Source organism: Argiope bruennichi, chromosome 10 (assembly GCF_947563725.1).
Source record: "Argiope bruennichi chromosome 10, qqArgBrue1.1, whole genome shotgun sequence".
Classification (NCBI taxonomy): domain Eukaryota; kingdom Metazoa; phylum Arthropoda; class Arachnida; order Araneae; family Araneidae; genus Argiope; species Argiope bruennichi.
In genome coordinates, this window is record NC_079160.1 from 58,291,857 (window position 1) to 58,318,622 (window position 26,766).

Below are 26,766 nucleotides of genomic sequence, written 5' to 3' on the forward strand. Positions count from 1 at the left end.
TAGATGCTTCCTTACAAATGGAGTGAGAATTTCACAAAAGTCAAATGTTAATGCTGATTGAAATTGAGCGATAGATTAACTTTCTACTTTAAAACTGATGGCATTAAACAAAGCAACAATCACATTTTAAATGGTACAATTGAATATATTGGTTTAGGACCAGATGATTTTGATAATATAAAATGAATAATAACAATAATCGGGATCACATTAAGAAGCATCCTTCGTATTTTTCGATTATATAAAGTAATAAGTATATAACTAATAAATATGATTTAGGTATCTTCAAAGCAATATGTTGCATTATCAGACAAACAGGTACAATTAACATAATTCTTTCAAATAATTTTTCATTTTACTGAATCTGTTTTGATAAAAATACAATAAAAACCATAAGATAGTTATTGAATTACTTTGAAATTTAATGAATAAAAATTCATTATTCAAGAACAAAAAGTTATTTTTAAACTCAGCAGAAAATAATTGCATGGTAATAATTGCATCTACGAAAGAAAATGGAATGTAAATTTTATTAAATAAAACAACATTTCAGTAATTATAGAAAAAATAGAATAAGAATTAGCAGTCTTTAAATGTATAGAATAGTTTGTTTGTTTTTCTATATGGCAAAATGTATGAAACTTTAATTCAAATATTTATATACATCAACATAATCCAAAACAATTTAGCTTGGAAACTTTAAGACCTCTTGCAAGTTTTCCAAAAATGTCCTTCCATTCACAAGTTTCGTTGTAGCTACAATGTATTCCATTGGAGCTAAAATATATATATTGAAAATGTTATTAATTTATATATATAAAGTTATTCTGATGTTTAAACAATTAAACAAATATTTTTTCAATAGTCATTATAAGTACAGGACGTCCACTCTAATCATGACTATCTAAATTTTTAGCCATTAAAGATAGGCTCATACTTTTGTTTGGAAAAATTTTATAATGATGTAAAAATTATATATTATGTATATCAATTCAATAATTGTACAACAAAAAAATTATGGTATCTCAATTTTAATATAGTCTCCTGTCCTGTTATATTTAGCAAAATGTTCTTGACACACTTTGACACACTAACATTTTACATATTTTTAAAGCCCTATTCTTCTGCAACTGAGTTATGAAGCTTTGAGTTTTATTATAATAATAACGCTATACTGTATGTGCTATATATATATATTATGTGCTATATATATGTTGCTTAATAATGTTATGTATTAATAGGTGGACTTTTCTTTAGTAGTCATGGAAATTATCTAAAATAATGATATTAATTTTATTAACTTCTTTATTGGTTTTAGCTGCTGATCCATGCATTTTTTTTTTAATATGCCAAGAATATTTTGCTAAATATATGTAATAAGAGAATAAAACTTAATAGAAACTTAAAACATCTAATTTTTTCAAATGTACACTTATGAAAATATAACTATTTAGATTATTAATCATTTAGGGTATTAGATCATTATTCATTGAGTGTATTTTCCAACAGGAAATGTATCATTCTCCCTAAGATTTTGAAAATAATTATATAGCCACAATTAGAGAAGATACCTATATGGTTATTCCAACTTTATTTATATTTTCTTTAAAGTACTTCAGACAACATAGGATAAACTTTGTACTCTTCTTTACACACAATAAAGATTATGTATCAGTGGATTTTTTTAAACCTTTGTTTATGATAAACTTTGTTTGGTTCTTTATACAACTAGCATATAATTTGGCTTTTACTCTCAGCTTAATTAATCTGCCTCTCCTCAAACCGCATAATTGAAATTAATTTATCCCCCAGCCTAGTTCAGTTACACCATATTTAACAGGTATACTCGTTGCTAATGATAGCTAATGATTAAAAATGATTGCTAATGATTAAAAAAGATTGCTAATGATTAAAAAAGATTGCTAATGATTAAAAAAGCATTCGCAAATAGTTAAGAGTGTTTATACATTTGTATCTAATTATTTAAAAAATGTAGAAAGCCCCTTTTCTTGCTTTGGCTAATTCCTATCTTCCTTAACTATCCATTAATTGAAAAAAAAATTATGAAATGATAAAGCATGTTATAATTTTTTTAGCAATGCATTGAGTAAATAATGCACAGAATCATAAACACACACACAAAAAAATAGGCATGCCAATTTTGCCACTATGTACTACAAATTCCCTTAATCCAGAAATAATCTAATATCTACTCCAGATGTCCATAATAATAATTAACTATTACAAATCTCCTTCAAAGATGATGTTAAAGTAAGCTTCACAAAAAGTTTGTTTATTGAGATTGTTTATGATATACCATTGGTTGTTAAAAATGAATTAAAATTTCAATATGATAGAGTATCAGCTCTTTTCAGATTCAAGTCCACAATAACATGAATACCCCCTTTGATATTTGATGAATTATACATATGATCACCCCAACAGCTTAATTTATTGAAATTTATATCCTTTATGGGAGACAACTAGAAATTATGTTTTAGTTATTCTAAGTTTATAAAGGACCTCATCTACAGATTTGGATATTTGTTGCTAATAGATCTTATATATATATAGATATATATGTTGTGGTTGCACATTAGTGAGAAAAAAAACACTTGGTATCTTTGAATCTGTATCAGTCACTTCATCAATGCTGTGAAGCATGTACTACTATTAGTAGATAACAATTTTTAACAATTGTTGCAAAGAAGACTGCTAAAGTACTTTTTTTACAATAGTGTGAATATACAGTTTGTGCTTCCATTCATGTCTATTTCATATGGTTCTTATTTCAAAATATTGTCAACGATCATATATTTTTGTATTAAAAAAAGATTTGTTGCAATTTATTTTGAAATTTTTAACTTTGTGCTATGAGTTCTGAATCATCGTATATATGAGAGATCACTCTTAACGAAGAGTACTATTTACAATTAAAAATAAATATTAATACATGTCTTCCATAAATGCGATTTTCTGAAAGATCATAAAATGAAGTATTTTAGACTCCAATATTAGCAAATCTCAAAAATTTAAGGAACTAAATGTATTAAAAACTTTCTCTTGTATAAAATATTTTTTTAAAAAAAAATTAATAATAAATAATGAGGCCTTTATATTTATTTGTTTTAAATGTATAAAAAATTTCAGAATTTCAATCGCATCATAGCTTAAATTTGCAAAAAAATTTTAGAATTTATTTAGTATCATGTAAAAGACAGATCTGAACATGTCAGAAATATTTTTTAAACTAAAAGTAATGAGTATTTAACTTATTAATCACGTATGGTGAATTATTTCTATATGAAATGAGTTAGATATAAGTTAATTGACCAGTTAACAAGCATATGACTGTTTTCAATAAGAAATCTATATTTATTATCTTACTTACCATCATCTTGTTGAGAAAGAAAACGTAACGCTGAAATTTCAGCATAAGTAACACCTCCAAGGAAAAAGACTAGTGTAACTTTTTGTTCTTCAGTACTAGATTGAATTGAAGAGCCTGAGCCACCTGTAAAAGGATTTTAAAAAGATTAAAATTAAGTATTTAAATACCTACTTTTAGTAATTAAGGTGTCATTACTGCACTGATTTTAATAAACTGATATTAATTTTAATACTTTTTTTTATTTATTATTTTTTTTTATTCATCAAAGAAAAGTAACTTAGGAACAACTAAGAAGTAAAAGTGATGAAATTTGTAAGTGCCAAAAACTAACACATTCGGAAATCATTAAAATTGTTCAAATTGGTTATAGAAATTTCCATACTAGTGACCTAATCACATCCTTTTTTGAGTTATTTAGAAAACTTTCAGGGAATATAGTAAATGTAAAGGGAATATAGTAAAATGTAGCTCATTTGACACTTTAACATTATTTTTTATTCATTTATTTATTCTTTGCACTTTTTACTAATATTCACCTCATCATGTTTACATGCACACAAAAAGCCTTACTCCTTTCAAAAAAAATTATTGCATATATCTTTCTCATGTTTCAAAATGTGGAATAAATTAGAAATATCAGCAATTTACCAATTAATTAGAAATGCCTAAAATTAAGTAATTTTGCTTCAATTCTAAAGGTTTATAAAAATGCAGAGTGAAATTCTCAGAAATGATACAAAATGCATTATAACAATATATATATATAAAGAAGAAGAAAAGTCAACAACAGACTTTGTCAAATCAGTGCAGCGATTTCTATAACTAAATAGCTATAGATGGATAAAAACTATAAGCATTACTGTGATTGTCTGCAATGGTTACCCAATTGCAAAAGCTATGCTGTGAATTTAGCTCATTGGCACCTTTTTATACACTAACAGGGTGCGTAGTGTGAAATGAATGCAAAAATTAAGCACCTCTAAGCACTTTTTAAGCATCTTAGTAAAAAAAAAAAAAAAAAAAAAAAAAAATTAAGCACTTTTGTACATGCACGAATACATAAACTCAAGAATTTTCTACTCATAGGATTTTTTATAATAAATTATAGTTTTTATTAAAAAAAAAAATTAAATATGTGTTTTTAAATTTTTTTAAAATTTTAACGTTTGATTAAAAAACAACTTTTCAAATTTTAATCGATGTTTGGATGTTGAATCCAACCTTATCATTTATTTAAATTGGCAACATTATCTTCAACAATAATTAATACAAAGAAACTCTGAAAATTTGAATTAAGAACAAACTGAATAGAATCAATATATGTTACAAACATTAAAGATCCAATAATTGGTAAATTCGATAAAAATGGGTTTATAAAATTATTTTCACAAGATATTGGACGAAAAAATTATTTGCTAACTATAAAAAAAATCTATAATAAATTACATATTAGCTCAGAAAACTTAATTTATTAATACTAAATATGCTGACAGATTCTTATCAGAATAATTTTAATTTTTTTTTTAAATCAGAAAAAATATAGTTAAATAACTTTTACGTCTTAATAATTTTTACTTTTTAAGGGGTACAATTTTTTAAAAAGTACACACAAAAAGTAACTGACTGTTTCCCTACCTTAATTTTTAAAATATTCAACCCAAATTTTAAAATTAAAATACAAAAATCTGACAGTATTATTTTGTACTGATAAATTAAATTAACTAATACATACAGCTTTTATTTTAACATTATTTTTTTAAAAAAAATTGATTATATAAGACATTTTCTATTCATATAAATATTTATATGAATGGAAATAACAAGCATAGAAACAAGAACACTATTATTACAACTAATTAGGTAGGTAAGTAGGGAAACATTATTATTACAGGTAATTTTACATTTTTTTTAAAAATTTCACATTGACAATTTCAAATTCTACATCTTATAAAAGTTTTTTTTTTTTTTTTTTTCTATCCTACTTTTTTGAATGTTGTTGCACTTCTCTACGAGTGAAAAATCCTTTGCTAAATTATCTTTTCGTGACAGGTCTTTAATTTCTACAGTGTATAGTATATATGGGTTGCTGAATATATTCAAGGGAAAGTCGGTAGCATTCATTTTTTATGGAGGATAACTTACAACTGCTGCACGCGATACTTTCCCCTTTGTGTTCACTAACGGATTTTTGCATTAGATTTCTTTATCGGAATTGAATTCCAAATATATGTACTAACTATGAATTTGCTTCTTTCGTTATAAAAAATGGGTTTACAAAGGAGAGGGGTAAGAATTAATTGATGTAATGCGAGTGGCTAGTATTTTTCTGAAGCTTTAAGACGAAATGCATCAAAATACTATAAGCGAAGGTCAGATTTGGAAGCTGTTAATGGGAAAATCCGTCTATCATTATCACAGTTAATGCAAGCCTGACAAAGTCATCTAAATGAGATGTAACAAGCGGCAAACAAATTCACAGAAGAGTGTCGGAAAATATTTTACAAACACCTTTAAGAAGATGTAAAAATAAATTTTGTGCCATAATATTCCTTATGTTATGTGGAAAGTATGTTAGAAATCTTAACTTTTAAATTAAATTTCTAATTAAAATTTTACAATATCCATCCTTAGTGATATATCCAAAAAGTAATTGCCCGCTAAATTTCAGTGATGCTCCGTATAAATCAAGCAAATCTTTATATACCGAGAAAGAAACATTTCGCAGGAAAACCACAAATCTTGTAAAAGTAACAAAAAGAGGGGAAAAAAACTTTTAAAAAAATGATATAATCTAAATCATAGAGGTTTCTTAAAATCTTTTTTATTTCTTTAAAATTTTAAATATTAAACCCAGCAGAATTTTTAAAAAAAAATAAAAACTATCATTTGACAAGATTGATTCAACAAATGATAATTTTCATAGGAATGGGGACATTTAAAAAAGGACACCGCAAAAGAAATTATTGAAGACTTCTGTCTTCAAATAAAAAGATTTGCGCAGATTTGCTAGATTTTGCGCAGCGACTATAGTAATTACAATCGCAATAAATAATCATACAATAAAATCGCTCCAAACAACATATTAACGACAATGATGACTGAATATGCAATGAGACTTCATGGTAATCAGAATAAAAGCAGTTAAATATCATAAATATCTTTAAAGTACGCTTTAGAATAACTTCTCCAATCCTTGATGTATCCATTTCTTTTACTCACCACACTGTCTTATTTTTCGTCTAACGGAGCTAATCTGCATTGTCTTTAAGAATACATAACGAGTTGAACATAAAGTCACCAGGCATAACTAAAATAAATTATTCGCTATTTAGGACACTAATTATAAAAGAAGTTCAAACGCTTTTCTAGTGCAACCAGTTCGGCATATTTCGTATTTCGCTCTTTCGGAATAATCATTCCAATACTTCAATATACGCTGGTGCCCATTGTTTAAAAAAGAAGGAATGAAAAAAGGTTCATTAAGCATTTTCTTAACATTGGTTGAAATTCCTTTCACCGAATGTTTTCCTTTCATCTGTTTTCTTTAATATATCCAGTAAATAAAAATTTATGACTTTTACCGATTTATCGTATTTATCGCCTACGAAAACAAAAAGGAATATCTTCTTTACACTTCTCGGGAAAATTAAGCACTTTTTAGGACCTTTTTTCCAAAATTAAACACTTTTTAAGGACTTTTCATGATGCTACGAACCCTGACTAATCCATAATCCACCAGTTTTATAGTTATTTATATAAAATTTTATTCCTAAAACATAGCTACTTTACAGAGGAAGTTTAATAGCAATGTATTGATTGATTGATTTCTAAATGAAATAAGAGTAGCAATACATGAGAAATGAATGAGTGAAAAACTAAGTATGCAGAGTCCAATAATAATTTATACTGAAAAATAATAACTAAATAGCCACTGATTATTTTTTTTCAGTAAATTTTACCTTTACAATTTATTTCATTTCTCAACCCAGCTCAGAACTATGCTAATTAATTTTTTTTAAGAGTAAAATTATATATACCATTTTCTGGAGGAATATCTCTAAGTGCTAAACTATTTTTAGTCCAATATTCAATAACAAGCAACAATTAAAAGTTCGAAATTATTTTATGTATCATTTATTTAAATTTTTTTTTTCCTTTAGTTCTGTAAAAAACATACAGTTTAGAGTTTTGATCAAGGTTAAAAATCCATTTTAAAATTTCAACAAAAAATTTTTAATATGCTGAAAATTTCACTTACGTCTCTTACGCAGCCCCCTAGGAATCTTTTGAATACCTTCAACAGTAGGTCCTGGCAAAATATTCAGCACATCAGGTATTGCTCGCCATCCTGGTTGTGTTAAGAACTGTGCAAGACGAACACTTAAAGGAGCATATCCACTATGCACATAAGATATATCTGTTGGTGACTATAAGAAAAATATAATAATATGAACAAACCTTGCCATTAAACTGTTTGTTTTCTAAACAAAAAGAATATTAAAGAAATTTATAATCAGAACTATGATTCAAACACTCAATTTCAAATAATTTCTTAATTATACTTTCCCTCTACATTATTATGAATAGTGATTCTGTAATTCAATTTATTTATAAAATCAACAAGGAAATGGGCTAAAATTAACTTTCCTAAACAGCAAAAATAGTTTAAAAGCATCTTTTAAATAAATTCACAGCTATAATGAAGCAAGAAAATTAAAAGATTATATCCTATTAGTGGTTGATTTTTAATCAAAATATATTCTTATTATATTATTTAAAACATAATACAGATTATTACCTGTTCGTTCACATCATCAACAGTCAATCGTAAAGTTTTCCTAATGATAGAATATGTTCTTGCTCCCTGTACTTTTAACAGGTCAGCTTTCTCTAAATTATTAAGTGTAAGACAATGTTGATAACCATAAGTCTGCAAAAAAAAAAAAAAAAGCAAGAAAGAAATTTAATTTAAAAATATTATTCATTTTGTCACAAAAAGGGGGGTGCATAGCAATTTAACCAGTTTTAAGAAGGAATAATAAGCACTGCTTGGATAGAACAAGCAGAAAAGAAAAACTTTTAAAACATATATACAGATTTGTTAATAAATAATAATAAACACTATATAATTTTTGGCTGCTACACTTAACATTATGTGCAACTCTATGAATAAATAAAAGGGCCCTTTTTTGTGAACTGCTGGTAAGTTATATATATATATATATATATATATATATATATATATATATATATATATATATATATATTAGAGAAGGAAATTTCTTAATAAGAAGGCTTAAAAATTATTGATAATTGAAGAAAAGCTTGATATTTCTTACCAATAATAATATTTTTAGACTTTAAAGGGATTAAGTAATCAATTACAAAAAAAATTTAATTAAATTAACTGATTATAACATTCACTGATATGACATGCTTTAAATGCCCAATAACTACTTTGTGCATATGATAGCTCCAAAATTTAAAAAAAATCTATTTCTGAAACTAGAAATTAATTTCTTATTCAAGATTTGCCACTAAATCTTGGAATAACCTATAAAAGAAATAAATGATTTTTTTAAAATATGACACACTGCAAAATATTATGATCAGGGGAAAAAAAAAAGATTCAATATATGACATTATTTTCTCAAAACTAAACATGAGGATTTTTTTTTAAAAAAAATTTCAATGTCTTTGTACGCATTTTCTTTTTAAAGTCTCATAATTAAGGAAAATGTTAATACAATGTGTAAAATATGTATTTATCAACAGATTAAAATAATTTTAATGATTTCATGGTACAGAAGATAATTAAGTTGTATATATTTAAAGATTAATATATTTAAGAAGACAATCTAAGAATGAATCATAAATGGACAAATAAATACATTTTTTGTAAATATCAAACACAAAAACACAGAAAAAAATTACTTGAATTATTTCTCGTTTATAATAATCCAATTGTTTAGGCTTCAGACCATTGTTTGCGAGGGATTGTAAGCATATCAATCTCAAAACCTATGTATATAAAAAAAGTCCATTATAATGCTAATCAACCATTTCAAAATATATAAAGCATATATGAAATTAACCAACATATCTTGATTGTAGTTTAGATAAATTTAAACCAAGTAGATAAATATTTTTTTAATCTGTTAATATTTACTAATCTATACTTAAAACTTGAAATTGATTCAAACATTATTACAAATAATAAATATTTTTATTTCAGGAAAAATGCTGATTAATAACAAAATCTCTTAACATATTAATAATAAATATTAACTAAATATAACATATAAATTAAGCTTTTTTATTTCATAAAATAAAAAAGTCACAAATAAAAAAAAATTAAGACACTTATTTTTATAAATCTAGGACAGAAAAAACAATAACAAGACTATTTTTTATTTTTATTTACAATTATTTTTCTAAAAATTTTTTATCAAAAAACCATAAAAGGATATGTATTCTTTATTGAAGATTGTTTTCAATTAAGATTTCATTACCTTTCTAACTATTTAAAAACTCCATTGCAAAACAATAGATATATAATATCTTGAAGGTATTGTTATGTTATATGCAAGAAATCATTCAATACTTCAGAATAAAGCTTTGAAAACTGCAGTTCAGTAACCATTTGCTGTTCCTTATGCACATACAAATGGCTCTAAGAAAAAAGTAATAAAACTATCAAGAGTTTCATTTATACTATTCTTAAAAAAATTATGCATCATGATGATTTTATTTATTTTATAGATTTTGTGAAATTTCAAAGCATTATTACAGTTTCTCAACATCATATTTTATCTGATATCACCAAAATGTACCACTTCATCAGTGAAAAGTATTTTGTTTTCAATCTTCCTGAAAATACAACTCTGCAGTTTATGCTCACTGCATCTTCCTATCTACATGCTTATGTGAATAATGATTTTCTAACATGAATTTTATTAAATACCAATTTGGGAATCAAATTACGGATGCTAATTGAAAATGACTGGTTACAGGAACTTTCCAAGAACTGAAAATGACTACCATGCATAAACTTCATAAAAAAATAAATAAATCTGAAGGTATTTATTGCTTTATTTTATATTTGGAACAACATGATTGAAATCTGGCCAGCAGGTCAATAGACTTCATCTATTAATCAAGCAATTTCATCACTCAGACTAATTAAAACTAAAGAGTAATGATCTGAAAGGCATTTTTTACTTTAATGAAAATAGAATTGATATTGTTATAATACTAAGTTTTTATCTGTAAATATATAAAGCTAAAGAATTATAACAAAATAGTAGATGTGCACTCAACCATATAAGGACCATTTTCAACTATGCCAGATTTTAAAATATATGGATGGTTTGAAAAATATACAAAACAGAATATGTCAAATTTATCAAGTTAAATAAATGCATCATTCTTAAGAAAATAAATTTCTTAAATTCTATTTTTTTTTCATATGTTCTTTTTCATATTCAAATTTTAGAGGATGGAATTTATTATGACAGATATTGAGAAACATCATTGCATTTATAAAAATATTTTCTGAAACATTGATATTTTCATTCATAAGATGAAGTCTTGGCAATTATGCCATTGTTATGTCTAAAACAAAATTTATATACTCAGATGCCAATTTCATTATATTATTTAATGTATTAATTTTCAACTTTAATTACTTTAATAAGAGGTTCTTCTTTTGCAATGCAGTCTTCTATGTGAGCATTAGTTTTGTCAGTTTCAAGTCCATTTATGAATTCTGAAAAATACATTAATCATTTCAAAACAATTTTAACAGAATTGCAAAATATAATAATATTACTGATAATAGCCCTATTCTTACCTTGCTCTGTTTGCAAAGAGTTTAAAAATGTTTCTGAATCAGTTACTTCTTTTACCAATTCAGCCATGGAAGTATCTAAAAAGTTCATAGAAAACAGATTACAAAAATGTCTTTTTTTTAATTCTAAAATTAGAATTAATTTTTTAACACATAACTCAAATTATATGTAAAAATTTCTTACGTGTAGCTAGAGACTTTTTAGCAGCTTGCATATGAGGCAATTTTTCAACAAATTGCTTGATAGCATCAATGGTCTTAGCTCCATGCCTCTCCTGAAAATGCAAAACAAAAACACTCATTTATTAAAAGAAAAATAAAATAGTTTTTTGTTTGTTTGTTAGTTTAAATTTTCTGGAGTAGTTATTTCTTTAAACAACTCAGCCATGGAAAAATAGATTTCAAAATCTATTGAAATTCTTCATTCAATTTCATATTGGTATAATTCAATTACCATTAGTTGATATAATGTTAGAAGAGATCCCCAAGTTTTATCATTGCGATTAAATATTTTATAGGTATAGGTTATAATAGTAATTCCCAACCGTTATTATTATTCTACATCTGTTGATTAGTTTTTTTTTTTTATTTATCTATCACCCACCTGTCAAATGGCTTCTTCAACAATCATTCATTTGCAATAACAAGATTTTATAAATAGTGCTAAAGCAGGGTATATATAAATAAAAAAATTTAAAAAAACATATTTCAGAACCTTTATTGTATAAGAACTGGTTGCAGTAAATAACCGGCATGACATTTGATAGAAGAGATCATCGAATTTTATAAATCTCATTGTGACTGTAGATTTTCTGAATAACTCCAGAACAGCTGTTCTAAAGTCTTTTTCTTCCATAGACTTTTATTAGTCTTTTTACTTTAGTCCCTCTCCCGTAACCACCCTTCATGCAAAGAAGATTATATTAATCTTGTTAATCCTATATTGGTTTAAAAGTCTATTGCATCAGATTAAAGTAATATTTGTAGCATATAATTTTAATTTTAAATGTTGCCATTTTCTTCTAGTGTCAATAATTCAATTCCAAATCAAATGAAAATATATTTCAAACAATTTAATATAAACTTCTAACTACTAATGATAGTGACAATCAATTATTAAAGTACAAAACAATTTAAATGTGACCCCTGAACTTGTTTTATGGAGCTGCAAGTTTTATTAAATTAAATCCAAGCAAGGACAGATACATCATATCTGAAAATGCATCATGTTTACTGCATTGTCTGTTCATAATATAAGACAATAATACTATTTTTAAAGTTCTGTGCTTGTAATATTCTATTTTATTCTTTAAATATTCTATTGTTTTAACTGAAAATTAGAAGAAACAAAATGATTTTTTTTTTCAGTTTAATCTCTTAATTTTTTTTTTTTTTTTCCTGCTAATACCATTATTGCCTTACATACCCAGAAATGTATGTGTAACACGGGTAAGGAGACTCCACTCTAGAAGATTATAGCAAGCTTTTGTCATCCTTGTCAGTTCTTTACAATAAAAGAACAGGGTGAACAGAGGCTAAAATTTTAACATCACAATTATAACAATTGTGTTTCCTACACTGGCAATTTCAGATATTTTTTCCAGTCATCTTTTGATAAGAGTCAGGCTCAAATGCTACTCCTGTCAAATAATATGAAAAAGTAAAGGACTCAAATTACAACTGTAATAAATGAAATGATATCAGTTTCCAAGAATTATGGAAGAAATTTTAATAGTGAATGGCTATGTGTGATGCATAGAAATTACAAAAATCTGTAAAGGCTACCATATAAAAACTTGAGTAATATTTTAATATTTTGCAATAATTCTGCATGTTGACAGCAAAATAAGTTTAGAATCTGGAAATCGATTGAAAACTTTAGCTACACCTTGTACTTATAACTAATTATCTTCTTTCCCCTCAAATAAGGAAAACTGAGTAATATTAAATATTTTGAATATATTAAAAATTTAAATAAGTTTTAAATTTTGGCTTAAAATAAACAATCGATAGAAAGAGAAAACTACTTTTAAATTCACTTTGTAACTACCAGTATATTTCTTATAAAATGAAGAAACAATTTTTAATTTCTATTATTTTTAGAAATTATAATATTTTATCAGTCATTTTTACATCGAACAAATTTTAAGAAATTGTAATTCATCATATATAAAATTCAAGACAAAATCAAAATAAACTTTTCTACAGATATAACAAAAATATCCAAACATGAAACTGAATTTACAGGGCCATTAATTACTATCACAGAAAAATATTTAAGATTAAAATCATGATCTGGCATGGAAAAAAGCATGGTCTGTCAATGCAGAATGTATAATCTATTAATATATTTCTTTAATATTCTATCAAAATGTAATATGAATATACACAATTCATAATTCTGTAATCATTTATAATTATTTCAACAGAGATAATCTTAATAATAATCAAACCAATATTAATAAAATAATTTTAACAAGTCAAAGTACATTACAAATGAAGGTAACTTTATAGATGAATAAAGAAAATTATTTATAATCATTCCACATACAAAATCTTACTGAATTAAATTATATGCATTACAATAGTCATAGCATTTTAAAATCCTACAGAAACATTTCAAAGGATTCGATTTAACAATTAAATATTAAAAAGAACATCTTAAACCAATGGTGTTTGACACTTTCGTAATTTATTTTTAGTGATAAAATAAAGATTGCATCACAAATTAATAATTCTTGAATACTATTAAAACCATTTAACAGTTAAAGATTTTAAAAAGCAATTGTCATTTATTATGACAAACACAATAAAATTCATTAAGATTAAATATGATATTACTTCTGAATTCATAATGCAGAGTCAAATAATATAAAATATAATCCCTGAATTACTTTAATCAAATGAAAAATTCCTAATACATAGTATTCACAAAGAACTCCGGTGATCGAAATTGTCATAATTATTTAATTTCTTAAAGAGGGGGGCAAGAGGAGAAGGAAAGATAGCAAACAAACTATTAAGCAAACACAAAGTAAAAATAAGTGCAGAGAATGAAAAGAACAGAATTGGCAGATACATTCAAGCAAGATAATTTTAATAATTATTTTTATAAATAATCATTAAAAATTATTAATCAAATAACATATTAATTAATACATTATAAACAATTTTCTTTTTGTTTTAAGATATAATTTTTTTTTCTCTTCAATTTTCCAGTTACCTAAATATATTATTCTCAATTGTCTTCTCCTAGTTAATCTGGATATTTAGAGTTTGAGTAAATACTTCAGTGAAAATGATTAAATTCTTTAGGAATGCTGCATCTACATGGCATCATTCATATTATATAAAAATAACAGAATTTTTATTAAATACAATTATTCAAACAGGAACAACTTACATCAAACTGAGCAGATAAAACTTTTGCTTTTCGACTCAGTGTAGGTCCTACAGCATTGAAATTTTTATCCCTTAATTCAGCAAATAATTCTTCACTTGAATTCAAAAGAAAACGTTTTGGCTCGGTAGGCATTTCCTGTAAACCTCCTTCATTTGATTTTGAAAATTTTTCAGGAGGCAGCTCTATTGTATCTATAAGAAACAGATTAATAATATTTTAAAAGTGCTTTATTTATTAATTAATCTATCTTGAAATTGCTCTTTAGTTTTTATTAGCAAAACAGTTAAAAATTAAAACATGATGAACCAAGCTCATGAATCAAGAACTCTTGATAAAAGAGTAGAGATATCTTCAGTTCTATATACTTCAGTTCAGTTCAGTTCCTCAGCCATGCTAAGTCTTGATTCCTTGTGTATTAAATTATACAAACTCTCTCTATATTTTTATGATAGATGAGTGAATATCATTATCATTTATATTATTATTATCATTGAATATCATTTATGAAATAAATTCCTCATATTCCATTTCTTTATAAATGCTGACCAAAAAAAAAAAATCAAAACTCATATTTAAATATATATTTAAGAATTTTAACATATAGTGACAAGTTATCATTGATATTTTACGAAAATTATGAAATGAAGTTTACAAAAACAAGATTGAAAAGAGTGTTCAAATTTATCATATTTGGTAATAATAAATAAATAATTTGACTGATAACACTTCATCCATATAAAATTCTGAAAATAAATTTGTCTAAAAATTGTATCATTATGATTACTAAACTTACTATTGTTTATTCCAAAAATTTCATCTAATAAGCCTTCATATGTCAACTGAGTTGCAAGGACAGACACAAGATCTACAGCACGATCCAACAATAATAAACAATCAATTTGAGGAGTAACCTGAGGGTCATTTCCTGATAATTCTCGTCTCATTCTTGTCATCAAGTCAAAAACGTGCTAAAAAATTTTTAAAATAAATTAATTACAGAAAAATATAGCTAGAAAATATGTATATTCTGGTATAATGAATTGAAACCCAAATCCTAGATCATTCAAAACTGTGAAAGTTTATGTGATACAGAATGTGAATTTACATATTATCAAACACTTTTCAGTAACTTAATTCTGGTATACTTGCATATACTATGTGCACATTATTTTGATTAATACTATTTACTATTATTTTCTATAACTTCGGATTGTATTTTATTATATATTCATTATTCTTTCTCTCATATTATAAATATTTGTAATTATTAACAAAAATAATAATACTATAACCAAGTTTCTCTCAATTCACTTCATTTCATAATATTTTTAATTAAATATTGCTTCATTTAAATGAATGCTGGAATATTAATAATATAAATGCGATTGATAAAATGATCTAATGTGGCAGCTTTATAACCCTTAAATAATGCTAAAGAAATGTTATACAATATTAAGTTAAATTATTATTTATAAAGTTTTATTATTATTTAAAACATCTTTATTATTTCTATGAATTTTTACATTCAAAATTTATATACAAAAGTAGAAAATAGAACTACATAACAATAAAAAAGTTAAACATAAGACCTGCCGAGATGTTTTTATTGAAATTAAGAATCAATTTTCACAGAAAAATACCAAAACCAATACAATATTAAAGTAACATTTATAGTATGACAGAGGTGAACATATTTCTATAAATATGTGAATAGATATATAATTAAATTAATATAAAATCATTTTCATTTTAAATAGCATTTTTGTAAATACAATAATTTTTCAATAAAGTGCTACCTTTGCACATTTCCCTTTTCCATATATGTTTGGGATAATACCATACACAGCTTGTACAGTCATCAGAGCTTTGGCAACATAATGCATGCTTGTCAAATCATTATCAATATAGCATTCCTAAAATGCACAAAAGAAGTTGTTTTAATAAATTTTCATAAATTTAATACTCATATTTTTCTTTAAAAAATTTATATGTTATTATTATCATTATTATTTTTGAAAGAATGCATTTTAGACATATCATTGATTCACCATGCTAATTTTAAATCAGCTTAATGGACTGTAAAAATATTAACTGTGAACCCGATATAAAGTGAAATTACACTCCTGAATTAATAAAAAATTATAAGCACCTCTCTGAATTATGAATATTATTTAATCAAGCATTTTACTACCTTAAACAATTTCGAAGCATTTGATTTAAAAAAAATGTATATAAGATAATATGCATGCTTGTATAGAAGTTATTAGAATAAAATATAATATAATAAATATATTATGTTATATTTGTAACATCGATTGATGTTATGAAATTGTAACATCGTTTTTTGGTAAGTAAATAGCTTTACAAATAGCTCTAAGAGATGCTGAATGGATGCCGAATCAATAATTCCCAATCCTGGCCACAAAATCAAAAATTCTAGAAATTGCAAGAATTCTGACAATAGACCCATTAGGTGTGAAGATACGACATATCTCTAAAACATTTGGGGCCTTTTTACGAAAGTTATAAAAAAAAAAAAAAAAAAAAAAAAAAAAAAAAAAAAAACCGAGAAACAGAGTTGAAGCCAATCAGTACTGAAAGTAGTAGACGGTCGAGAGATGTGAATAGTTGAGTGAAGTCTCTCTCCTGAAGAAGTTCTCGTGAGGGGCTGTTTATAATAGATTTACTACTTGTATGTTGCTATTTACTGAAAATGCTGTTTCTTTGTATGCTTCGGCTGCATTCTGCTACCCGTGTGTTACTGTCTCCATGTTAAATAAAACATCGTTACTTTATCGTTATTGAGTCAGTTGGACTCTGTTTACCATGTACCTTCTGTAACCAAATCTAGATTTTTGGACTTTGAATTTTTCATTGGAATATTTCTAAAAAAAGAAACTTATTAAATAGTCCTCTATTGATGAAAAATAAATGAAAAATTAAGTGTTGCTTCCTGAAAAACAATTAACAAATAACTAAAAAATTTCGATAATAAATATTTCTTTGGAAATATTCTAATTTAAAGAAATACGATTTTGAAAGAAAATCCTTATATTTTTATAAAGTGAATAAATTCTGTGTAAGAGAAACAAAAATATATTACTTTAAATAAAAATACTTAAATAAATAAAATGCTTACTTTAAATGATGTTTCTAGCTCCATAGATAAAACATCACAATCAACAGGAAACAACTCTACAGTATACTCAATTTTATTGGTAAAATTTCCCCAAACTCTTCGTTCCTTTAAACAAAAGTAAAGACATCTTACAATCATAAAAAATGCCACACAGATTTTTTAATGTTCTTTTTTTTAATAAAAGAAAATACTTTAATAATTTCAAAAAAAGAATTTTTTAAAAAATCCTTTATATTTAGTAAATAGTTGTTACTGCATTAAATTTCATATATTTTAGAATCTATTTCAAGAGAAAAATAAGTATTTTTTATAAATAATTATTAATTTTTTTAATTGTAAAATATTTTTTATTCAATTCAAGATTGAAACCTTCAAAAATTACAATTAAAAACATTCAAGAAATATTAGTGAAACATAACATGATAAGCAGTATTAATCACAGTGGTAGGATTCTGCTTGTTATGCATTATGAGACATCACAAACAGAATGCATTAAGTCTTGTACATACCTTAAGTCTTTCTTGGCAAAGTTCATTTTTTCTAGGCACAAAGAAAATATGAAATTCTTTCTTAGGAGCTCTCATGCTTTCAACTCTATATTTTAAGAAAATAATAATTCATCATAAATTGAAAAGAAGAAGAAAATAAAAACACATTTTTTAACTCGAAAAAAGTATATGAAAGAATTATTTACTTTAAAATATAATCAGCTATTATATCCATAAGAGCTAACTTTGGACGAACAATAAATATAATATTTTGAGCATCAACAGCCGGAAATCTGTTGGGTTGTAACTGGAACATTTTAGTAACTTCATGTTCCTAAAAGAAAGACAAAAGTAAATAATATATCTTATAAAAAGTATTGCTTTTTTTAAAACATTGGTAAAAATTAAAGTGGTGTTTCATGCCAAATTACTTTGTAGTAATTGTATTACTGTGATGAATTGCATAATGATCATTTCTGCTTAACTTAAAATATGTCATTTTTAACTAACATTCATTGAAAGTTGTTAATTGGAATAACTATATATGTAAGCATAAGGTTATTATTTATCATTATGAATTTTTAAAAATACTTGAAGTGAATGCTAGTCATGTCTAGTAATTCTTCCAGTCAAATTTCTAGTAATAAGACCAATAACTTTTTCCTTAATGTTCATATGACCTATAGATTAAATCCCATCTAAAAATTTGGTACAGATTCACAGTTTTGGTACTAAAAATTGTATTTAATTTCATTCAACTATTTGGTTGTTGTATTATTGCACACAAACAAATTAGCATAATACTTTTTAGGGGGGGGGAGAGCGAGAAAAAAGAGGAGGGTATATGAAGGAGCTGCTTTTCCAACGGGAATGTGGAAACTCCTCAAAATCACTAAGTCAAACACTGACAATTACATTTTCCGCATTGTATACAATTAATTCTCATAAATAAATAAATAAGGTACTAAATATGCAATGGTGCTTTGCAATAAGAATATGATTATTGTTCATCTTTAAAAATTCACATTCATTCAAACTTCCAACATCTTAATCAGCATGATAATTAAAAACAACAATTGTTAAATAATATTAATTATATTTTCATTTTCTTTTATTATTTATTATCAAATCTTATCATTCAAAAAATTTGTTCAATCAAAAAATATTTAAAACTTGATTTCCTTATTGTGAATCCTTTCTTATTACATAAATAACAGGAAAAATAGAAACGCAGAATTCTTAATGTGTATGTTCAAACTGCTATATCTAGAACTAAAGGAAATCTCAGAGAATTATAAAGCTTGTCTAAAATAGAGGACAAAGAAAATTTTCTCATTTAATTTTTTTTTATTACTTATCAGCTGAAAATGCACAGATACAAAGAGCAAATTGCTGATGAATTTAAATATTACATGCAATAACCAAATAAATAAATAATTGAACTTATTATTTTAAGAATACTCAGAGGAACTGTAGTCTCAAAGTACATGTGCATGAGATGCACCTCCATATTAATAAAATGAAATAAATCACAATAATTACACGGTTGCATTTAAAATGCTTACAGTAAAGATTTTAAATATTTTGCTAATATTTATAATATCTACTCTAATTTAAAAATAGATTTCACAGATTTTATCTAAGATTCCCCAATTTCAATATAGAAATTTTCATGTTTTATAGGTACAAATTAGGATAAGGATTTCAATATTATAATTATTAAAAAAAAAATTTAAAAAATTGAACAGTGTGTGTATGTGTAACTGAATGACTGTTAGTAGCTTGGCACATCTATCCCTTAGAACCTGGAAGGATTAACTAAGCTGTTAAAAAATGTTTATGATGGGGGTAAGACTTGATTTTCCCAGCAAAATTTTAGAACATACTGTAATGTGCAACAAAAATTATTTTTACACTGCCTTATAATCCAGAAAATGTGCTCTTTTTTTAAAACGAATCCAATTTTCTTACAATTGTTCTCTGATTTTCAATTTAATTTTCCAAAATTATTTTAAAACTAACCTCCCCCCCCCCTCTTTCTCTACACATTTAAACTTTTTTACTATTCATTCATATCTAACACTTGCATGCCTTTGTTAAAGTTAAATTGCATTGGATATTTTATTTAAAATCATTGGATATTTTTATTTTGCTATTTAGAATAAATAACTTTCAATGAACTTCCATAGTTATTTATTTTTGAATACTCTCTTTAATACTTAACCTACCACAAATGGTCAAATGACTGTTTTCCAATGGCAGTTACAATGTATCAGTGAAATGTCAGTATATTCAAAGTTAAAAATTGTTATAACTTCTTTTACTGTTTTATCTAATGCATTTTAATGCTTTTAAATATATAATGCACCCATTTAGCATATTATGTCTTAGTATTTTTTTTAATTCCTACTTTCTAATGTGAGCTTACAGCATTATGTATAACACTTTGTTTTATGTGAATATCATTTTATGTTTCATTTAATTACACTAGTCATTTGTTTAATTTCATTAGCAATAAATGTATAAATAATTCAGGAATTTTGTTTTCCTATTTACAAGACAGAAATTTAGGGTTAGAGGCTGGAAATATAGTAAAGATTACATTATAATCTAATATATTTATTAAACAAGTTCTATATTCTTTAAAATTTAAGAGAAAGGCATAAGAAAAACAAAAGCAAAATCATTGAATAAGAATTTATTTCTCTTTATTAAATTTCTCAATTTTTATTCCACTGTGATATATTTAATAATATAAAGCTCAAAGTTTTTTAAATGTGTAGATGGATATCCGTTTTTAACTCTGTATTTTCTAGCTGCACAATTTTTACCAGTTCTTTTTAACTCTGTAGTATTGAGAATTAAACTTTTAACTATTGCTGTCATATCATTAAATTAAATTTTGATTTTATCTGATTTTTCTGTCTCAATACCCAAACTGAAAGAATTAATGTGAAATGTCGTTCCAGATATAATAAAAAATCATTGATTTCAAAAGCTCTCATGTCCCACACAAAACATGTAACTTTCCTTATAAGAAATAAGAAAATTGTTCTCTTTTATTATTTCTAATAAAGGGAATTACAACTGAGAAAAGAGTTCTTAAGTAATATGCCATTTCAACTTTCAATATCTTCAACATCAAATTCATTTTGCTTCTATAGTAATACTTAAGAAAGGTGAAGAAAAAACTTTGAAAATTGCTAGTAGTGTCTAGAAACTATTTTTTTTTTTTTTTTTTTCCATTGTGAATTTTATGTTGTATGCTCCAGAGTGAAAACTTCAAGCAATCTAATTTTACATGTACCAAATAATGAGAATAAAAGTGTTATATATATAATCTAGATTCCCAACTAGAAAATAACCAAGGGCAAATATGTGAGAGGACAATAAGCAAGTTGATAAATAAGATATTATTAAATAATTGCCAAATAAATCAATTTTTAAAGAATACAAATTTCATGAATTATAAAATAAGATAATATTTTCACAGTACCAAGTATATTCAATATAGCTGATTTATTAAGTATTACCAAGTATATCTGATTTATTAAGTTCACTTAATTATTATAATAAACTACAAGAATTGTTTAAATATAATTGCATACACATGTGCATTCTGCACAGCCAATAAATAAATAAAAGCATACAATTTTTTGAAATTGCTAAAATAATAAATTAACTAAATAATTTACAAGCATATTAACCCTTTCTAGGGCCGTGGGAAGTATGCTTCCCACCAAATTTATCAATCTTTGCATGAAATTATGTAGGTTGGCATAAGTTCTGACAATTTTTTTTAGTAAGTCAGATGCTTCAGTTCTTTATCTCAGACAAAATGATATGTCTTGATTTGTTATTTAATTATTAATTAATCAAATTAAATTTATCTAATAAGCTAAATAAATCCCTTTTCTTATTCTAATTTCAAGCCTAAAAATATTTTAACATAATATGACTAGAAAAAAAATGGCCCTTTAAAGGGTTAAGTAAAAATGTGCTGAAATGTGAAAGTAAACTAATAGGCTTAATAAAAGAGAGGCCTCATTATGTGCATCGCCTAGGGCAGATATGAAAGCTTTAAAATAATAATTAATTAGGAATGGGAACCCTGAAACTTTCCAACAAGTTGATAAATGGGCAGGTGATAGAATTGAAATTTTTCTTTCCTGAAAAGAGAATTAATTAATGCAGCAGACAGCAGTGTACCAGCTAGCAACATAAAAGAATATATTAGTATAAAATATATTACTCAAATATAAATTGTAGATATTTTGAAGTTTCTACATAATGCTTTCATAACTTGATAGAATATAATTTTATTCTGCCTTTCAAAACAAGAATCTTATAAAATATTGTAAAACCACTATAAACAATTTTTCATGAAGACATAGATAATTTTAAATTTCTTTTCCCTTTTCCAGGCAAAATTTTATATATGGGGAGGGGGAGGAATGTAAAATTTGGAAACAAAATCTTTAATTACCAATCAGGACCTGCACCAATAAATTAAATCAAAGTACATTTAGGAATATCTAAGAGTTAAAGCAATATTGAAATGAAGAAAAGATAAATATTGATAATAGAAGGCAATTATATATTCAATGCATTATAAATGGAAAGAACATATATAACCATCTTACACTATGTAGGTATATATGTACATGCGTATATGTATCTTCTCCTAAACAACTGAAATGAATTTAATCAAATTTTGCATTCATCTAAGACATGCAAAAGAATACTATGAACTTTACAAAGCACAAAAATTAACTAAATATTTAATTAATTAGAAATCAACAAAAATGTTGTTTTATTTTAAAATGTCTTTTCACAATGCTTTTATTGATTTTAAAGTAGTGATTTAATTTAAAATTAAGCTTAAGCCACATGCTCAGATAAACAGAATCCTTCTTATATTTCAACATTTTTAAACACAATTTGCAGTATTAATATAATAAATATCAATAACTTATAGAGAAAATTAGATACTGGTGGCTTTAAAAAAATCGCTTGATTCAACTGATTTTCAAACTTTCATTAAAAATAGATGAGAAAAGATTTTAAATAATAAGAAGATTGTGTATATTATAATATTTCATACAAAAGTTTCTATGTTAAAAATGTTACATTTGAAAGGATTTAATTCTGAGCAGCATCATGCCTATCAACTAGTTTATAAAAAGAGGAAAATATTATTTTTTAGAAATTTCATCTATTAAAACTGTCAGCAAAAATTTAGTTAATCTGGTTTGCATAACTAATGTTGTAGAATGCTTTTCACCCGTGAATAATTTTTTTGCAATTAATTGAGAAATAATTACAAAACAAATTTTTTGCAATTAAGAAATTTTTTTGTACAAAGATTGCAATAAAAATTTTATATCAGTCAAATTTGCAATGCTCAGTATTAGACAGAATGAATTGATTTAAATCCCAATGCTAAATTTTTGATAAATTTTTTTTTAAACTTTAAAATAAAAGCAAGAAATATATAAATATTTTATTACTTTAATTTAATGCTATTTGATGTTGGTACTTTGCCACTAGATCAACTACAGTCAAAATTATACCAACTCATTCAAAATATGGTGTGAAGCATGAATCTTTTTCCCATCTTTACAAGTAAGAAAGCAATATTTTATACGATTGTAAAAATTTTGCATCATACTAACCAAAAAGTGATATTTCATGTAAATATTCACATTCTGCAACTACTACTATCAAGTTAAAAAAAAAAGAAAATTCAAAATGGTAATGTTTTAAGATCTATATTATTAGAAAATATATTGAAACTTAACAAAAAAAATTATGTTTCCTGTTAATTACTTACCTTCCATGTTCCCTATGCAACCAACATTTACATAAATATTGATGAAACTGAATTTTAATTTAAACAAGAACAACAAAAAAAAATACCTGTAGTAAAACATATTCAGCTATCAGGCCAAATGGTCCACTCAATTTTTCATCCCAAAATAAAGCCTAAGAAGTAAAAACCATGATTAATTTGAATAAAATGTTTAATGTAATCAATAATTAAAATTGATTATTATTTTTAAAAGCTAAATACCAAATGCAAACATAAATTTTCATTAGATTGAAGGAAGCTAGCTATCTTGCAAGACATAGCTTTAGCTTGCAACACAGATATTATTTTAAAGGCTAACAATTAAACAAACAAAATTAAAATAAAGCCATTTATTAATAACCCATTAATAATAATAATTTTTTTAAAAGTCTGAAATAAATATTGTGCGATACTATTGAATTAGATAATTCAAATACCTGTACTTTGCAAAGCAATTAAAATTTGGAAAGAAAATAGATATTAAAACTGGATGCTTTTGAGACAATCTTAATACAAGCAATAATGTACAGAAGACTGTTATACGTTGGATAATGTATGTATTAGCATTTTGAAATAAACAATTGATCAACTAATATTACATACAAAAATCTGTCATTGCTTAGTATTTTAAATCTTGTTGTTGTTGTTTCTAATGGCTAATGACAAGCCCACTGACTTTAAGAAAGTATTTAAATATTATTTAGGATTACAGCTGTGAAATTTTTTTTCTATGCCAAATGTCTGAGAAATCCTAGGTTTCTTTGGTAATTAATTATCATTTATAAAGTTCAAGTGTTATATAAGAATTTCATCAATATTTTAATTTGTGCATATAATTTGGTAAAAAAACTACATTTTATAAGTAAGTTTAGCCATAAACTGTAAAGAATAACATGTATTATAGCTATAATTGCCACTTGTATCATGGATCATTAATTTCAGCTACATAATGTTAACTATCATGACATTTTGCAGGTTATAATAACAACAGAGAGGTATGGAAAACATTTATCTGTAACTTATAAAAATATCAAGTAAAGCAATGTGCAATAAAGGGGGAAAGAAATTAGAGATAGACATATGTAAAATGTTTAATGTTTGAAACACTAGCTCATTATTTGAGGTGTTTTTTTTAATCTGGGGGGGGGGGATTAAAATGCAAGGTTTTAAACAATAATATAAAAGCATTATCTGGAAGGAATAAAAAAAAAAGTTTCATTGGAAGAGTGTTTGAATAAAACTGCAAAAGCTGGATAATGGATTGACAAAGTAAAGAATTCACAGCCTAGCTTTAAGTTGACAGTAGAAAAAAAAAAAAAAAAAAAAAAACTTATAAAACAGATATAAGAAAAACATAGCTAGAGAAGAATGACAGAGACAATTTATAAGACATGCTGCAATTTTATCTTCTAAAAAGAAAAGAAACAAAGATCCTATTATTATTAAAACTTTTTAAAAAATAACATCAAAAATATACATTGAGATTAAACCTTTTCCTTCCTCACTTTATCCGGAATTAGCATAAAACATGACAGATAACAAATGGTCTAAGACTATCTAGCATAATGACTCAGTTTGCATATAATTTTTTTAATTAATATTCCTTATTTTATTGTTTACATATAGCAATGACCAAAGTTAAATAGATATTATATGAAATAAGACATTTATAAATAAAATAAAAATGTAAACGAAGACCTTGAATTCTGAATAGCAGTCAAATGATGAAAGCAGTATTCCTACATCCAAAAGCAACAATCAAAGAACTTTTAACCCATGACAGTTGATTTTAAAGAAGAATTCAATTAGTACAATATATAAAAGGAGCAGATTTTTAAAGATAACCCTCATCAATAAATCTTAATAAATCAAAACTCAAACAGAAAATATGACAAATGAAGAAATTGTAATGAGTCTTCATTAATCATGTTTTATTAATTCTATCTACCAAATCTAATTTCATATAAAAAAATACATCCTATTATTTTTTATACACAAATGTCCAAACCTATTTTTACTCCCTTCAAACATGAAGGAAAATTACATATTCATATTGTCTGAGGTGTAATTAGAGATTTTACTCACAATCAAAATATGATACCAAACTAAATTTCTATTCAATTATTTTAAAACTGTTTAAAATGTTCGAGGAAACAATCTAAGAATGAAAGTGAATTACATACTATATGTTTTTAGTACAAATTAACTTAAAAAGAAAACCAAGAATTCGGTTAACCTTAGTTCCAGGGCATTTGTCGAGAGAATCTAATAACAATCTCCGAGCATCATCTCGTAATAATGAAATATTTACACGGCCACTGGACAGATGAGCTTGAGATGTCATGTTTGTTTACTTTCGCTCTATTTTAATCACTAAAAACACAGTCACAGTGAAACTGTAAACTCCCTCTTACTTTTTTAAGATTATTGATATGTATCCATGCAGTCGCACCAGAGGTATATTCTTGATTTATTTGATATAGTTTAATTTCAAACAATATATTTTTAAAAAATAACCGGAAAAATAGCAGAATAAATATTCTTAATTTAAAAAATCTTTCTATTTTAAAGCTTAGCTCAAAATTCATTAAATTTCAGTCGTTTTAAATGCGGTTCTTTAATCACTTTGATTTTATGACGATCAA

At 25.1% G+C, this 26,766-nt stretch overlaps 1 protein-coding gene across 1 annotated transcript; it reads right to left on the reverse strand.

Annotated features, from left to right (window-relative positions):
• Positions 1-512: 512 nt before the first annotated feature.
• On the reverse strand, positions 513-26,492 carry LOC129988289 (vacuolar protein sorting-associated protein 33A-like). The gene is made up of 16 exons (XM_056096477.1): positions 26,358-26,492; positions 24,190-24,255; positions 18,477-18,604; positions 18,292-18,376; positions 17,783-17,887; positions 16,440-16,556; positions 15,437-15,611; positions 14,644-14,834; positions 11,425-11,515; positions 11,244-11,318; positions 11,080-11,159; positions 9,326-9,412; positions 8,190-8,321; positions 7,650-7,818; positions 3,392-3,514; positions 513-777 (listed from the first exon to the last, which is right to left on the reverse strand). The coding sequence occupies exons 1-16, from the start codon at positions 26,463-26,465 to the stop codon at positions 686-688; spliced, it is 1,824 nt and encodes a 607-aa protein (XP_055952452.1). The 5' UTR covers positions 26,466-26,492; the 3' UTR covers positions 513-685.
• Positions 26,493-26,766: the final 274 nt, after the last annotated feature.

Bases quoted from the DNA above. Each gene is read 5' to 3' on its own strand.
- LOC129988289 (XM_056096477.1), bottom strand. From the start codon at position 26,465: ATGACATCTCAAGCTCATCTGTCCAGTGGCCGTGTAAATATTTCATTA. The intron at 18,377-18,476 runs GTAAATAATTCT...CTTAAAATATAG, and splicing joins ATAGCTGATTATATTTTAAA to AGTTGAAAGCATGAGAGCTC. The intron at 17,888-18,291 runs GTATGTACAAGA...TTTTGTTTAAAG, and splicing joins TTTGCCAAGAAAGACTTAAG to GAACGAAGAGTTTGGGGAAA.